The sequence below is a fragment of the Pongo abelii genome, chromosome 13 (genome assembly GCF_028885655.2).
Source record: "Pongo abelii isolate AG06213 chromosome 13, NHGRI_mPonAbe1-v2.0_pri, whole genome shotgun sequence".
NCBI lineage: Eukaryota > Metazoa > Chordata > Mammalia > Primates > Hominidae > Pongo > Pongo abelii.
Genome location: NC_071998.2, coordinates 121,249,662 through 121,267,648, shown reverse-complemented (window position 1 = coordinate 121,267,648; position 17,987 = coordinate 121,249,662). Strand labels below are relative to the sequence as shown.

The 17,987-nt window shown below is 42.9% G+C and overlaps 1 protein-coding gene across 22 annotated transcripts in view; it reads left to right on the top strand.

Moving 5' to 3' along the window:
* FNBP1 (formin binding protein 1) overlaps positions 1–17,987 on the top strand; it is a 156,482-nt gene that overhangs the window by 101,588 nt on the left and 36,907 nt on the right. For all 22 annotated transcript variants that reach the window (XM_003777475.5, XM_063714086.1, XM_063714093.1 and 19 more), the window contains exons 7-8: positions 14,278–14,406; positions 16,663–16,809. In XM_003777475.5, the coding sequence (XP_003777523.2) occupies positions 14,278–14,406; positions 16,663–16,809 (276 nt within the window). The remainder of the gene's footprint in view (positions 1–14,277; positions 14,407–16,662; positions 16,810–17,987) is intronic.

The window sequence follows — 17,987 nt, the reverse complement described above, 5'->3', positions numbered from 1 at the left end:
TTTTTTTGAGACGGAGTCTCACTCTGTCGCCCAGGCTGGAGTGCAGTGGTGCAGTCTCGGCTCACTGCAAGCTCCGCCTCCCAGGTTCACGCCACTCTCCTGCCTCAGCCTCCCGAGTAGCTGGGGATACAGGCACCCGATACCACGCCCGGCTAATTTTTTTGTATTTTTAGTAGAGACAGGGTTTCACCGTGTTAGCCAGGATGGTCTCGATCTCCTGACCTCGTGATCCTCCCACCTCGGCCTCCCAAAGTGCTGGGATTACAGGCGTCAGCCACCGTGCCCGACGACAATAGCAGTTTAAAAGCAATTAGGCCGGGCGCAGTGGCTCACGCCTATAATCCCAGCACTTTAGGCTGCCAAGGTGGGCAGATCATTTGAGGTCAGGAGTTCGAGACCAGCCTGGCTGACATGGCGAAACCACATCTCTACTAAAAATACAAAAATTAGCTGGGCATGGTGGTGCACACCTATAATCCCAGCTACTTGCAAGGCTGAGGCAGGAGAATTGCTTGAAGCTGGGAGGCGAAGGTTGCAGCGAGCCGAGATCGCGCCACTGCACTCCAGCCTGGGCAACAAGAGCAAAAGTCCATCTCAAAAAAAAAAAAAAAAAGCAATTAATGATTGCTCTACATACTTACCAGTGAGATAAAGGAAAAAAAATTATAAAAACTATCAATGAGGTCCATCATATATGAAATCACCTGGTTCTTTCATCAGCAAAACGCTAGGAGCTCAACAGTTGCTCCTGCGTTCTGCATCTGAAAAAGGTCTGTGCAGACTGTAGGTTTTTGGGACAGGCCTGAAAGCGGAATCAGGACTTGAACCTGAAGGATATGTAGAAACAGAAAAGAGAAAGCGCCACTGAGGTAGAGACAACTTCATCCAGGGCACTGAGGGAGCATGCTGCTGACGTTGACCTGCCTGCCAGGACAGGGGACTCTGTGTGACCTAGCTAGAGAAGTAAGATGAGAACAGTTTGTGAAAGATATTTAAAGCCAAATGGGCCAGATGCAGTGGCTCATGCCTATAATCCTAGCATTTTGGGAGGCCAAGGCAGGAAGATTGCTTGAGCCCAGGAGTTCAAGACCAACCTGGGCAACATAGTGAGACTACCCCACCCCTGCCCCAACCAATCTCAGAAAAAAAAAGAAAGAAAGAAAAAAGCCAAATGGCAGGATGAATGTGACCCCGATAAAATGCTATTGAACCTACTCCTCAAAAAACCTACACTGGAAAGTGTTTTATATTTTCCAAAGGGCTTTTAGTCCTCTCCATGTTTCCTTTATCCCTTTATAGATAAATAGGGTGAACCTATAAAATGTGAAATTACCATTAGCCTAAAGTGGCCCTGCTGGATAAGGTACAGCCAAGACTGAAGCATGTTTCTGTGCCTCAAGTTCGGTGTTCTTGCCAGTTTACCATTCAGCTTTACTACTGGATTGTATTAAATAAGCTCCTTACTCTTAGCCACCGCTTTTTCCTATGGAACTAGGCAGATAATAGACGTGTGAAACTGGTGGGTTGAGGTAAGATGACAAATAGCTATTAGCACAGGGCCTCAGTATCAGGACTCAATAAGGAGAGGTGGGGGCTGTACTGGCCTAGGAAGCCCAAGTCACATGTAATGAGGGCGGCCATTATTCACCATCCATTTACACATCTGTAGCCGTGTGGTAATGCAGACCAAGTGTTGTCAAATCTTCCATGTCATTCCTTTTGGAGTTAAATTTCCTTCTTCCTGGAAGATGGGTTGTTTTAATTTTTTTCCATGAGAGATTGTGACTGGTAAATTTTCTTTATTTGTTTGAAATGTCTTTATTTTTGTCCTCACTCTAATGTGATAGTTTAGCTAGATATAGAATTCTAGGTTGACAATTATTTTCTCTAAACATTTTGTTTGTTTGTTTTGGTTTTGGTTTTTTTTTTGGAGACAGAGTCTCACTGTCTCCCAGGCTGGAGTGTAGTGGCAGATCTTAGCTCACTACAATCTCTGCCTCCCAGGTTCAAGCGATTCTCCTGCCTCAACCTCCCAAGTAGCTGGGATTACAGGTGCCTGCCACCACACCCAGCTAATTTTTGTATTTTTAGTAGAGATGCGGTTTTGCCATGTCAGCCAGGGGGGTCTTGAACTCCTGACCTCATGTGATCCACCCGCCTCGGCCTACCAAAGTGTTGGGATTACAGGCGTGAGCCACTGCGCCCAGCCTAAACTTTTAAAAAATATCATTCAGTCCAGGTGTGGTGGCTTATGCCTGTAATTCCAACACTTTGGGAGGCCAAGGTGGAAGGATCACTTTGAGCCCAGGAGTTCGAGACCAGGCTGGGCAATGTAGGAAGACCTTGTCTCTACAAAAAAATGAAAAGTCACCTGGGCAGGCTGGTGTGTGCCTGTCATCCCATCTACTCAGGAGGCTGAGGCAGGATCATTGCTTGAGCCTGGGAAGTTGAGGCTGCAGTGGGCTGTGATCATACCACTGCACTCCATCCTGGTTAACAGAGCAAGACTCTGTCTCAATAAAAAAGAAAATGTCATTTCATTGTCTATCATTGTCAGTTGTTCTTCTTGGGAATTTGACATTCCATTTAATAGCTTTTTTTTTTTTTTTTTTTTTTTAAGACAGAGTCTCGCTCTGTTGCCCAGGCTGGAGTGTAGTGACGCAGTCTTGGCTCACTGCAGCCTCCACCTCCCATGTTCAAGTGATTCTCCTGCCTCAGCCTCTCAAGTAGCCAGGATTACAGGCGTGGGCCACCATGCACAGCTAATTTTTGTATTTTTAGTAGAAGCAGGGTTTCACCATGTTTGCCAGACTGGTCTTGAACTCCTGACCTCAGGTGATCCGCCCGCCTCAGCCTCCCAAAGTGTGGGGATTACAGGCGTGAGCCACCACACCCGGCCTTGACATTCTATTTATTAGCATTTCTTTGTAGATATTTTACTTTCTCCTGTAGTTGTGAAGACCTTGTATTTCCCTTTGGTATTCCATGGCATCAATATGATGTTTCAAAGGACAGACTTTTTATTTTTAATTTATTCTGTTTGGGGTTCCTAGAGGATTTGTTCCTTTCATAAATATATGAAAACTCAGTGTGGTGGCTCACGCCTGTAATCCCAGCACTTTGGGAGGGCAAGTGGGCAGATCACGAGGTCAAGAGATTGAGACCATCCTGGCCAACATGGTGAAACCCCGTCTCTGCTAAAAATACAAAAATTAAGCTGGGTGTGGTGGTGTGCGCCTGTAGTCCCAGCTACTCAGGAGGCTGAGGCAGGAACATCTCTTGAACCTGGGAGGCAGAAGTTGCAGTGAGCCGAGATTGTGCCATTGCAGTCTAGCCCGGGTGAGAGAGTGAGACTCCATCTAAAAATAAATAAATAAATAAATAATATATATATATATATGAAAACTCTCCAGCATTAACTCTTCCTATATTATGTTGTTATTAATATTGTTGGTTTTGGGATTCATATTAGATGTGTGTGAAATTTCTCATTCTGTTCCCCATGACTCATAACTTCTTTTTCATAGATTTCATTTCCTATATATTACATATGGTGTAACTTTGTCAGCTACTTCATGAAGTCTCTTCAAATTATTCTGCTATTTAACTCATCTATTGAATTTTAAAATTTCAATGAATGCATTTTTTATTTCTAGAAGTTCCATTTTATTCTTTTGAAGATATATCTGATCTATATTTAGAGCATCTTATTATTTTCTTATGATTCCTGTTGCATCTTTTACTTCCTTAATCCTTCAAAATGTTGTTTTGTTGTCATTGATTTGTTGTTGTTTTTGAGAGAGGGTCTTATTCTGTCACCTAAGCCCAGGCTGAAGTACAGTGGGACACTCATAGCTCACTATAGCCTCGAACTCCCGGGCTCAAGTGATCCTCCCACCTCAACCTCTGGAGTGGCTAGGACTACAGCTGTACACCACCATGCCCTGCTTATTTTTAATTTTTTTGTAGAAATGGCGTCTCACTATGTTACCTAGGCTGGTCTCGAACTCCTGGCCTCAAGTGATCCTCCCACGTCAGCCTCCTCTAGTGCTGGGATTACAGGTGTGAGCCGCTGTACCTGGCCTATTGTTCTTATATTTTCTTTCACATTGTTCTTTTAGCTCAGGTTCTCATTTTTCTTACTATCGCATCAGCTCTCATGGTGGTTTATTTTCTTGTGCATTTATATTATTACTACCTTTTTTGTATGAGCATAACTTTGACAGAGATTGTTTTTTCTCTGGGAATCTTATAAAAACGGGATTGTAGAAGTATCCCCCCAGTGAGGTTTTATGGTGTTTCTGCCAGACAACCTGGAACTAATTTTTATGTTAATTTCTTGGCTTGGGGAATCTTGCACCATCTGTACTAGCACAGGCTGAAGCTTTTGTATTTTAGAAGACACTCTTCCCCCACTCCACAGCTTGAGACCTACATAAGCTTCCTGGTCTTCTGTGGTCACGAGAAGTTTCTCTAGTTATTTCCCATCTAAAAGAAAGAAGACAAAACTAACATTGAGGTTAGTGCAGGAAGGGCTTGTAGTCTTACGTATTTACTTCATTGACAGTATATTACTGAATAACATGTGATAACATATGCAAGATTTTTTTTTTTTTTTTTTTTTTTTGAGACGGAGGCTTGCTCTTGTTGCCCAGGCTGGAGTGCAGTGGTGCATTCTCGGCTGACTGCAGCCTCTGCCTCCCGAGTTCAAGCGATTCTCCTGCCTCAGCCTCCCAAGTAGCTGGGATTACAGGCGCATGCCACCATGCCTGGCCGATTTTTGTATTTTTAGTAGAGACGGGGTTTCATCATATTGGTCAGGCTGGTCTTGAACTCCTGACCTCAGGTGATCCGCCCGCCTCAGCCTCCCAAAGTGCTGGGATTATAGGCGTGAGCCACTGCACCCAGCTACTTGGGAGACTGAGACAGGAGAATCGCTTGAACCTGGGAGGTGGAGGTTGCAGTGAGCCGAGATCATGCCACTGCACTCCAGCTTGGGTGACAAGAGCGATACTCTGTCTCAAAAGTAATAATAATAAATTTCAAACCTACCATAATGAAAAACTCAAGTCTCTTGCCAATGACCATACGTGAGAAACCAGGGGGGAAAGGGGGGCCAAGTCTTGGAAACCATCATTTACATCTTACCAGGATCTCCAAGCTCGTGCTGAATTTCTACCAGCCTCCCTTGGAGGCTTGCCAACATCATGATGAGCGATATCAGCATTAGCCTCTTCTCCTTTAGCAGAAATTGTCACTCACCTTGAGTAAATAGATATCTCAAATGAGGCAAACAGAGCATAGGGAAACAGAAGACCTTTTCTTAAAACTGTTTAGCAAGTGAATGGGCCATGTGGGATTGAGATGCTGATCTCACTGGCTATCTTTCTGCATTCTGTCCTATTTCAGTGGCCCTCCACCTACAATACTGGAGCTAGAAAGTTGTAAGACTGTTTTCAAAAAAAAAAAAAAAAGTCAGGAAATTGCTGGAATAGTTCAAGCATATTTCTTTGGTTAACTTATTTTGAAGTTTTTCTCTGTTTTGTATTCTAGCTGCCCTTATAATTTATCAAAGACAGACTCATTGTTTTGGCAAGCTCCTAGCCTGGAAGTCTCCAACAAAAACTCACAGCACTCTATCTGAAAAGGAATTTTTAAATGCATTCTTAGTCTCGAAATTGAAAATATATTCTAGATACAACAGTTTTCTGGGAAATTTAAACAATGCCATTTATCATCCAACAACTTTGCTCTGGACAAAGAGCTTTTTCATCTCTTCCTTAGTGTCCCTTCTACTCCATTAGCTTTTCAGAGCTTTTTTTAAAAAATTAATTAATTTATTTATTTTTTTTGAGGCAGAGTCTCACTCTGTTGCCCAGGCTGGAGTGCAGTGGCACAATCTTGGCTCAGTGCAACCTCTGCCTCCCAGGTTCAAGTGATTCTCCTGCCTCAGCCTCCTAGGAGCAGGGACTACAGGCGCGCACCACCACACTCAACTAATTTTTGTATTTTTTAGTAGAGATGGGGTTTCACCTTATTGGCCAGGCTGGTCTCAAACTCCTGGCCTCAGGTGACATGCCCACCTCAGCCTCACAAAATGCTGGGATTACAGGCATGAGCCACCGCAGCCAGCCTTTTTTTAAATTTGGTTCACTTCTAAGTTATATAAAGCATATTTCTTTGGTTAACTTATTTTGAAGGTTTTCTCTGTTTTGTGTTTTAGCTGCCCTTATAAATTTGTCAAAGGCAAACTCTGATAAACTTTAAAAATTCTTTTTTTTTTTTTTTTGAGACGGAGTCTCACTGTCACCAGGCTGGAGTGCACTGGCGTGATATCTTGGCTCACTGCAACCTCTAACTCCTGGGTTCAAGCGATTCTCGTGCCTCAGCCTCCCGAGTAGCTGGGATTACAGGCACGTGCTACCACACCCAGCTAATTTTTGTATTTTTAGTAGAGACGGGGTTTCACCATGTTGGCCAGGCTGGTCTTGAACTCCTGGCCTCATGATCTGCCCGCCTCAGCCTCCCAAAGTGCTGGGATTACAGGCGTGAACCACTGCGCCCGGCCAACTTTAAAAATTCTTAAAAGTTATATATACATTTACTTCATCTTATTACATATGGCTTTACATTGTTAAAACAGGATATACATAGCTCATCAAGAGTGTGACATAATATTTGACCAATGATTTGTTTGTTTCAAATTATTTTAAATTATTGGCTATTATAAACAGCACTGTTAGATATCTTTTGTTATTATATCATTAGGATAAATTTTCAGAAGCAGAATTTTTGGGTCAAAGACTAGAGTAAAATTCGTTTGATTCCTTTTTTTTTTTTTTTCCCTTGAGACAGAGTCTCACTCTGTCCCCCAGGCTGGAGTGCAGTGGCGTGATCTTGGCTCACTGCAGCCTCTGCCTCCCGGGTTCAAGCAATTCTCCTGCCTCAACCTCCCAAGTAGCTGGGACTACAGGCACGTGCCACCATGCCTGGCTAATTTTTGTATTTTTACTAGAAACAGGGTTTCACCATGTTGGCCAGGCTGGTCTTGAACTCTTGACTTCAGGTGATCCACCTGCCTCAGCCTCCCAAAGTGTTGAGATTACAAGCGTGAGCCACCGCACCTGGCCATTAGTTTTATTTCTAACCATTGACAAATCCTAGAGAAATACGAATAGGATTTTCAGGGATTTCCAACAGGTTGCTATTTTTTCTGTTCTCAAAAATACCTAGAAATAGAAAATAATATCCAGTGGCCTCTACCTCATTTGTGTGCTGTAAAAATACCAGTGCTTATTCTCATTTACCTGGCCACGTCTGAAAGTCACAGTCCTCTAGTGGTTATCAGGAGCTGGAATGTGCAGAAACTTTTATTTCTTAAACCATACAATTCTGTAAGTTTGAATTATCTACAGCAAACTTTTTTTTTTTTTAAGCAGGAGAAAAAAGAACAAAAGGTGGCCAGATAACACAGGTTGTGAAAATGGCAAGTTTAATTTTGTCCACAAAATGAGGTCCATGGCTCAGGTAGTTTGGGGAGGAGGGAATTGGGATCGGTGCTGTGCTGGATTCTTGCTGTTTCCCCAGCCTCTGGGTAGCCGCCAGGCCCATCTGCCAGTCAGGAGGAGCTGCTGCAGGTTGCTGCTCGCTGAATAATGATTACAGGCATCCTGTCTGTGTCCCTTTCTTAGAGGAAAGGGAATAAAATCTAGATTGAGCCCCCATTTCCATCCAGCCTAACATATAATTGGTCTCTTCTTGTGATAACAATGACATTAAATACTAAAGATGCAGCTGTTCCAAAAAACATTGACTGTTGTTTGGGCTACCAGCGATACTGTAAAATATTCCACATGGCTTTCCCCAAACTTTTGGTGACAAAAGATGGGCATTTATAATTTGTTATATCCTTTCAACAAAGGAAAAGTGGCTTTCCAAAAGCTCTGGACACTGCTGCTTTAAGTATCAGGTTGCTGCAAAAGTAATTGTGGTTTTTGCCCTTCCATTCAAATGACAAAAACTGCGGTTACTTTTGCACCAACCTGTAGTTTATCATTTAAGGAACAGCAATGTATAAAACTGAGGGATCTGGGGCCATGTTAAAAACTTAGTAAGTCTCTTTATTTATTCATTCGATCAATGTATAAATAGAACCAGTCTATATTTGCTCATCTAGTTAAAAGGTCAAAAGCCATAGGCAGCCTTGAAAAATGATGCAAGAGGGCAGGGCGCGGTGGCTCATGCCTGTAATTCCAGCACTTTGGGAGACCAAGACAGGCGGATCATGAGGTCAGGAGATCGAGACCATCCTGGCTAACAAGGTGAAACCCCGTCTCTACTAAAAATACAAAAAATTAGCTGGGCGTGGTGGCAGGCATCTGTAGTCCCAGCTACTCAGGAGGTTGAGGCAGGAGACTCACTTGAACCTGGGAGGCAGAGGTTGCAGTGAACCGAGATCACACCACTGCACTCCAGCCTGGGCGACAGAGTGAGGCTCCGTCTCAATAGAAAAAGAAAAGAAAAGAAAAATTATGATGCAAGAGTATAACTTGGTAAGATGGAAGGTTATAACTCGGTTATACCACATGCCTCATGTGAAATGAGCAAGTTTCTTAGTACACTTGTGTTCTCTGCTTATGACAATTGAGACAGTGCCAAGAGTGTTATTCTCCTTAATATTTTGAAATATTAAGGAAAAAGTAATATTGGATTAAACAGGCCTGGCATGGTGCCTCATCATGCCTGTAATCCCAGCACTTGGGGAGGCTTAGGTGGGAGGGTCGCCTGAGCCCAGGAATTTGAGGCTGCAGTGAGCTATGATGGTACCACTGCACTCCAGTCTGGGTAACAGAGGGAGACCCTGTCTTAAAAAAAAAAAAAAAAAATGAGCTAAACAGGAAATAGCCACACATTTAGGCCATGCTAATAATCTAAATTTAGCTAACTGAATGGATGATGGTATTTTTGTCTTTAAACCCATTAGGATTTCAAAATATTGGGCTACATTTCAGTTTCTAAAATATTGTTTTCTTTACTTAGAAACTGCAACTCTGACCTTTTAGGCAGTATGGCTTAGTTCCATAATGATGCTGAGAATGGACTATGTTAAGAATTACCAAGAAGTGGGCCGGGTGTGGTGGCTCACATCTGTAATCCCAACACTTTGGGAGGCTAATGCAGGCCGAGGCAGGCAGATCACTTGAGGTCAGGAGTTCGAGACCAGCCTGGCCAACATGGTGAAACCCTGTCTCTACTAAAAATACAAAAATTAGCCAGGCGTGGTGGCGGGTGCCTGTAATCCCAGATACTCGGGAGGCTGAGGCAGGAAAATTGCTTGAACCCAGGAGGCGGAGGTTGCAGTGAGCCAAGATTGTGCCACTGCACTCCAGCCTGGGCGACACAGTGAGACTCTGTCTCAAAAAAAAAAAAAAAAAAAAAAATTACCAAGAAGTGAAATCATGTATAAGCCATACATCCTTAGGCCTGTTTGGATTTATTTGAGGGAGATTCCCAAGGGTTTGTCAAAAAATTCTCAAGTTTAAGTTCTGTCTTCCTGTTGGACAACAAAAGCGGTATAGATCTGATTCTAAGACGTCTGTGACCCAGCCTAGGCAGCGGGGGTTATTCTGGACTTTTTAGAATATTATCTTGAAATTCTGTGACACTGACTCATTGGAAGTAAAACAAGCCAACTCTCTGTACATCTTCCTGCCCTGTAGTAATGTCGCTGTAAGATGCAGTGTCTTTATTCTCAGAATGGAAAATTTAATTTAATTGAAAGAATAGCTTATGGTCTGGTTTAGAATGGAAATACTATCTCTTTGAGGTAATAGTTGCTATTTTTAGACTGACTTTTTAAAAGAGATGAGAAGTCATGATGCTTATTACCTCCACTTAGTCTTACACATTAGGAGATAGTCTCCAAAATACCGTTAACTGTTATAAGAACCAAATAAGTTCTCGAAAATACTTTACAAGATACTTTAAAGGTATTTTTGTCATAATGAGTAATTGATTCAACACTAGTTTTAGAGACTCTTAAATTCCATTGTCAAATAAACAATTTACTAAACAGAAATAGATTTTCCATAGTGAAATTTGGTTAGAACAATGGTGCATTCCTAGGCCAGAGTTTCAGAAGTGGATATTAATTCAAAGCAGCTGGATGCAGGGACTGAGAAAAAGACAGTCCTGTCTTTTTGCTGCGGCTTTGGAGAATCTGATGTATCACAGTATTTTGCTGTTTTTGAAGGTTTCACTATCCTTGTAGTCAGTGAGAGTGAGTGAGACTGAGGAAATAGGTAGTCCTTTGCAATTGTATGTCCAAGCTTTTGCATGGAAGAAAAACTCCCGGAGAGACAGTGCTCCTTTAACGTAAAAGGCAGACCCTCTAAAATATACTTTGATTTATTTCTTCTACACAGCTTACTTTCTAGGCTGGACTGTAGACATGTCAGTCCTTATTCAGCGTCTTCCACAGTTCACGTCTAGGGCACTTGTTATGTTTTCAGGATTACTGCATAGAAACAGGGCAAAGGGCATCATGAATCTATTAGGAGGTAATATGCTTACAGAAGGAATTATGCAGCTAAAGCTAAAACATGATTAGGGATTCTGTGGAGCTACAGGAAGAGGATCACAGCCACTTCCAACCAAATGGTGCTGGGTGGGGTACCTCTGGCACCAGCTTTCATGGGTAAAATATTCTAAAATATTGGCGTGAGTGGATTTATTGTCAGGAAGCTTTTATCTGCTCTCATGGGATGTGTGTGTGTGTGTATGTGTGTGCATGTAAATACATGCATACATATTATATATAATGATGGCATTCTGATGTGATGCCTGTTTGAGAACTTAAGTTATTTTAAAAACTCACTTAGATAGAATCTCCGAAATAAATGAGGAAACTACCTCCTGAGCTCTTGCTGTTCTTTACAGAAGAGATGAAGAAATCCCCCACTGGATTTTTGTGAGACTTTCTGAGGAAGGCTTGTGAATAAAATAGAGACTGTTTTAGAAATTTGAGGTCTAATGGGAATTTTTTTTAAAACATTCATAATGAAATGATACATGCTGAAACTCAGCAGCTGAAGAGTTAATAGGGCATTTGTGCTGGACGGGCTCGGGGACCAGATGGAACGCATGTAGGTGGGAAAGCTATTCTTTAAACAGAGGAGGGCTACTGTGTATTGGAAGGGGGTGGATTTTTGAGGGTAGCTGGGTACTTAACATTTTGGGGCTAGACTAATATATTTACTAGCGGACACAGGAAGAAGCAGACGCCAAGGCATATGGTCAGGAAGGGAGTTAACAGGCCACCAACAAAGAGGAAGAATGTGGCAGCTGAAATCAACTGAGGGTAGATAAAAAGAGGATAAAATGGCACCGAGAGATCCAAAGGCCTTAAGAAACTCAAAAAACCTCAGTAATAAGGAAATGTGTTTGGAACTACTGATATTGTTACCTTCATTTGGGAAGTGTTCACGTGTGAATTACCTTAGGCTTTCACCAGATGAGTATGAGTAAAATGTGTGAAGTGAAATTCAGGTTAACCCTTCAAGTCACATAGGCAGGAAACCAATAAAGAATATTGACACGAAAGAAGAAGCCGATACGACATGTTCCCATCAAGACGAAAGTGGAACAACTACTTCAGCGTTCCTCTTTGGGTTGACATTTGAATGTTTCCATGTGTTTCTTTTCTTCCTTTCTTCCTTCCTTTCTTTTTCTTTCTCTCTTTCTCTTTCATTCTTGTGTTCTTTTTTTCTTTTCTTTTTTTTGAGAGAGAGAGTCTGGCTCTGTCGCCCAGGCTGGAGTGCATTTGCGCAATCTCGGCTCGCTGCAACCTCCAGCTCCTGGGTTCAAGCAATTCTCCTGCCTCAGCCTCCCGAGTAGCTGGGACTACAGGCGCCTGCCACCACGCCCGTCTAATTTTTGTATTTTTAGTAGAGACAGGGTTTCACCATGTTGGCCAGGATGGTCTCAACCTCTTGACCTCGTCATCCGCCCACCTCAGCCTCCCAAAGTGCTGGGATTACAGGCATGAGCCACCGCGCCCGGCCTCTTTCGTTCGTTCTTCCCTCTCTTTCTCTCTTTTCTTCCTTTCTGTCTGTCTGTCTGTCTTTTCCTTGTGTTTCTGATTTTCTTTCTTTCATGATTAGGTCTTAATTTTCTTGTTTTTGTTTTTGTTTGTTTGGTGTTTTATTTTTTGAAACAGTCTTGCTCTGTTACCCAGGCTGGAGTGCAGTGGTGCAGTCACAGCTTACTGTATACTCAACCTCCTGAGCTCAAGCAATCCTCCCACCTCAGCCTCCCAAGTAGCTGGGACCACAGGCACACATCACCACACCCAACTAATTTATTTATTTATTTATTTATTATTTATTTATTTATTTATTTATTTTTGAGACAGAGTCTTGCTCTGTCACCCAGGCTGGAGTACAGTGGTGCAATCTCAGCTCACTGCAAGCTCCGCCTCCCGGGTTCACGCCATTCTCCTGCCTCAACCTCCCAAGTAGCTGGGACTACAGGTGCCCGCCACCACGCCTGGCTAATTTTTTGTATTTTTTTTAGTAGAGACGGGGTTTCATCGTGTTAGCCAGGATGGTCTTGATCTCCTGATCTTGTGATCTGCCCGCCTCAGCCTCCCAAAGTGCTAGGATTACAGGCATGAGCCACCGCGCCCAGCCAATTTATTTGTTATTATTATTTTTTGACACAGGGTCTCGTTCTGTTGCGCAGGCTGGAATGCAGTGGTAGTGATCACAGCTCACTGCAGCCTCAGCCTCCTGAGTAACTGGAACTACAGGCACATAACACCATGCCCAGCTAATTTTTGTAGAGAGAGGGGTCTCACCATGTTGCCCAGGCTGGTCTCAATTTCCTGGGCTCAAGCAATCTGCCCACCCGAGCCTTCCGTAGAGCTGGGATTACAGGCGTGATCTACCACACCCAGCCAGGTCTTAATTTTCTGAAACATTGGTTCAGTAAAACAGAACAAAAACAAGCAAACAAATAGTTGCCCTGGTTATGTTGGAAGACAGCCTATTTCCTGTTGTGTTTTTGGCTCAATGCAGTGAGTTTGCCAGGTCACTTAAAGACCAAAAACCCCATCTTCATCTGGCAGGAGGTAGTTTTTTGCCTTGTGTGGACCTCAAATTGTGTTAGAGATTCACAAGATTATATTTATCAAAATAATACCACAGTGCTATATGAATCTAAGGTGGTATTAACAGCATAACCTCTTGTACTTCTGGATGACTTTAGAGTTTATAGACATTCCTGTTTGAACTTTAAAATCGATTCTGCAACTAGTCAACAATTGTTGCCCCTTTTTTAGGTATGTGATTAATCAGAATATGAATTAGAGAAAAACAAATTTGTAAATTGATTTTTTAGGAGAAAAGCAATGCAGTAAAACATAAAATAGCACTCCTCAAAAAACATAAAAAGCATAAAGAAGGTGCCATACTTATTCCCTCTTTAGTGTATATACTAAATATAAACATGGTAGAGAGCTTTAGAAAGGTCTCCTTAGGTCAGTGGTTCATATGCCTTTTTAGTTCATGAACCCCATTGAGAATTGGGTTTAAAAATTTATGGATTTCCCAGCCAGGCACCGTGGTTCATGCCTATAATCCCAGCACTTTGGGAGGTTGAGGCGGGTGGATTGCTTGAGTTGAGGAGTTCAAGACTAGCCTGGGCAATGTGGTGAGACCTCATCTCTACAAAAAAATACAAAAATTAGCCGAGCAGGGTGATGCACGCTTGTAGTCCCAGCTACTTGAGAGGCTGAGGTAAGAGGATCGCTTGAACCCAGGAGGTTGAGGCTGCAGTGAGCCAGGATTGTGCCACTGCACTCCAGCCTGGGTGACAGAGCGAGACCTGGTCTCAAAAAAAGAAAAAAAAAAAAAGTATGAATTTCTCATCCCCTCCTCAAAAAACAAAACGTGTATATGAGATGAGCAGAGGTTCCCACAAGGGTCATCCAAGTAATGCGAATTGGCCCAAGTGCGGACAGTATAGAATGGTGTGTCAAACTAGAAGGTACACGCCACGTTAAGGCAGTAGGGAATGGTGGAGTTTTATACAAACTAGGATGCACATTGCTTACCTAAAGTCAATTCTATTCAGAATATTAAAAAGCACCTGCGGAATACATTTGAGGTAAATCTGGCCCCTAGGCATCCCAGTGTGCAGTTCTAGGCTTTTATTGATTGCACCCAGGCTTTTATTTATGGTGTATAAACGTAGGAGTATTCTTGTTTTTGCCCTAAGGCCCGACAACAAGCTCAAATACGTCACCAAATGGCAGAGGACAGCAAAGCAGATTACTCATCCATTCTCCAGAAATTCAACCATGAGCAGCATGACTATTACCATACTCACATCCCCAACATCTTCCAGGTAAGTCCTGAACATCTCTCAGATTTCATGTTTTATGCTTTGCTTTCCTTAGAAACATGACACTTCTGAATCGTGATTGTTGGGTTTGTATTCTGAGTCTTTATATAATTCCAAATTTCCACTAAATTTTGTTTTGTTTTGTTTTGTTTTGTTTTGAGACAGAGTCTTGCTTTGTCGCCCAGGCTGGAGTGCAATGGCGCAGTCTCGGCTCATTGCAGCCTCTGCCTCCTAGGTTCAAGTGACTCTCCTGCCTCAGCCTCCCGAGTAGCTGGGACTACAGGCACGCACCACTGTGCCCGGCTAATTTTTGTATTTTTAGTAGAGACGGGGTTTCACCATGTTGGCCAGGCTGGTCTCAAAGTCACGACCTCAGGTGATCTGCCTACCTCGGCCTCCCAAAGTGCTGGGATTACAGGCCTGAGCCACCATGCCTGGCCCTTTTTGTTTGTTTTTTTGTTTGTTTGTTTGTTTTGTTTGTTTGTTTTTTGAGATAGTCTCACTCTGTTGCCCAGGCTGGAGTGCAGTGCACAATCACGACCCACTGCAGCTTTGAACTCCTGGGCTCAAAGGATCAAGGGATCCTCCAAGTTCAGCCTCCTAAGTAGATGGAACTACAGGCATGCACCACCATGCCCTGCTAATTTTTAAATTTTTTATAGAGATAGGGTCTTGCTGTGTTGCCCACGATGGTCTCAAATTCCTGGACTCAAACAGTTCTCCAGCCTTGGCCTCCCAAAGTGCTAGGATTATAGGCATGATAAATCATTTTTTAAAGCATCTAGATCAAGCACTGACTAGCAATATGAATGAAATATAATAATCTCAAGATTAATCCATAAACTGCAAATTTCCATAGTTTGCACCTGCAGCCAATTATTTGTCAGTCTTTTTTCTTTTTTTCTTTTTTTTTTTTTGAGACAGAGTCTTGCTCTGTCGCCCAGGCTGGAATGCAGTGGCATGATCTCAGCTCACTGCAACCTTCACTTCCTGGGTTCCAGTAAATCTCCTGCCTCAGCCTCCTGAGTAGCTGGGATTACAGGCACCCGCCACCATACCTGGCTACCTTTTTTGTATTTTTAGTAGAGACGGGGTTTCACCATTTGGACAGGCTGGCCGTGAACTCCTGACCTCAGGTGATCCGCCCTCCTTGGCCTCCCAAAGTGCTGGGATTACAGGCATGAGCCACAGCACCTATTTGTCAGTCTTAAACTATGATTCTGTGATTAATGCTGTCTTTGCTAAAGGGATGATTGTGGTTATAAAAATGCCAACTTAACTATAGAAGTCAAAGCAGCATTCATAGAGTTGTAGGATTTAAACAAATGACAGTTCTTTCTTTTGGATTTTCTTTTGCTCATGTTAGGTTGTCAAAAATGGTATGAGAAAAGATAGACATACGTTCTTCCATTTTACAGATCTTTTGCAACTTTGAGTCCAATTGTAGAAAAAATAAATAATATATTTGCTTCTTGGTGTCTACACACACAGCAAACAAGTCCTTCTAAATTATAGTTGGAAGATACACTAGCCTGTATTGGGTTGAGACAGTTAATTAAATACTGTGCTTTTGGTAAAAGGTAAAGTAGTAGATTAAAGATGGAGAAAACGTTTGAGGTAGATTACAAATGGTGTTAGTAATAAAACTATTGGCCAGGTGTGGTGGCTCAAGCCTGTAATCCCAGCACTTTGGAGGCCTAGGCAGGTGGATCACCTGAGGTAAGGAGTTGGAGACCAGCCTGGCCAACATGGCGAAACCCCATCTGTACTAAAAATGCAAAAAATTAGCCAAGCGTGGTGGGTGGGGGGCGGGGGGCCTGTAATCCCAGCTACTTGGGAGGCTGACACGGGAGAATGACTTGAACCTGGAGGCAGAGGTTGCAGTGAGCTGAGATCACGCCACTGCACTCCAGCCTGGGTGACAAGAGCAAAACTCCGTCTCAAAAAAACAAAAAGAAAAACAAAAAAAACAACTATTGAGTTTGGCATTCTTACTAAAATTAGAATGGAATTGTGCAAAGCGTATATTTAGGCATGTCTAGCATGTCTAGGCATGCTAGACATGTCCTAACATGTCTAGCAATTTATAAAATAAGTGTACAGCTGGATAATATGGAGGCTCCGTATACTTACGGCCGCTCTAACTCTAACCCTTTTTTTCCTCATAGAGAACTTGTTAGAGGTAACAATGCTGCCGAAAAACAACTTCGTTTAATAATAATGGACCAAACTTACTTTATACAAAATCTAATGTTGCAGAAAATACAAGAGATGGAGGAAAGGAGGATTGTGAGAATGGGAGAGTCCATGAAGACATATGCAGAGGTTGATCGGCAGGTGATCCCAATCATTGGGAAGTGCCTGGATGGAATAGTAAAAGCAGCCGAATCAATTGATCAGAAAAATGTAAGTATTGCCATTTAGGCTTCATTGATAACTATTTGCAGATCTATTATTTCCCGCTGCCCCCTTTCCATATGACCTCATGTCATCATCTCATGGTGGATAGTTGCTTTTGGTGGTCACACGTGCTCTGTGTCTTGGATTTAGCTGTATAATTCCTTTTTTGGAAAACACATTTAAGTGGTAAATTGTCCGAGACATGACAGAATTGAATTGAAGTATTTCCTGGAAAAAGGTAAAGGCTTTGTTTCCTCTAAGGCAGGGTTTCTTTCTCTTTTTCTTTTTCTTTTCTTTTTTTTTTTTCTTTTTCAGATGGAATCTTGCTCTGTTGCCCAGGCTGGAGTGCAGTGGCGTGATCTTGGCTCACTGCAACCTCCACCTCCCGGGTTCAAGCGATTCTTCTGCCTCAGCCTCCTGAGTAGCTGGGACTACAGGCGCCCGTCACCACGCCTGGCCAGTTTCTGTATTTTTAGCAGAGACGGGGTTTCACCATATTGGCCAGGCTGGTCTCAAACTCCTGACCTCAGGTAATCTGCCCGCCTCAGCCTCCCAAAGTGTTAGGATTATAGTTGTGAACCACTGCACCCGGCCAAAACAGGGTTCCTTCAGGCACTTTTGACATTATCTTAGGCCAGATCATTTTTCTTGTTGGGGGCATTTCAGAATGTTTAGCACTCCCTGAGTTGTGACAATCAAAAATGTCTCCACACATTGTCATGTGTCCTCTGGGAGGGCAAAACCTCTGAAGGGTTGAGAATACTGCTTTAGGGCAGTGTTATCCATTTGAATTCCTAGAGACCTGTTTCTCTCAGAAAAATATAAACTAGAACACCAGCATAGGCTTTTACTGTTAATTTGAAGACACAGATATTTAACATAAAAGTTATGCTGCTGGCTGGGCATGGTGGCTCACATTTGTAATCCCAGCACTTTGGGAGGCTGGGGCAGGTGGATCACTTGATGCCAGGAGTTCAAGACCAGCCTGGCCAACATGGCAAAACCCCATCTCTACTAAAAATACAAAAATTAGCTGGGCATGGTGGTACGCCCCTGTAGTCCCAGCTACTCGGGAGGCTGAGGCACGAGAATTGCTGGAACTCAGGAGGCAGGGGTTGCAGTGAGCCAAGATCACGCCACGACACTCCAGCCTGAGTGACAGAGTGAGACTCTGTCTCAAAAAC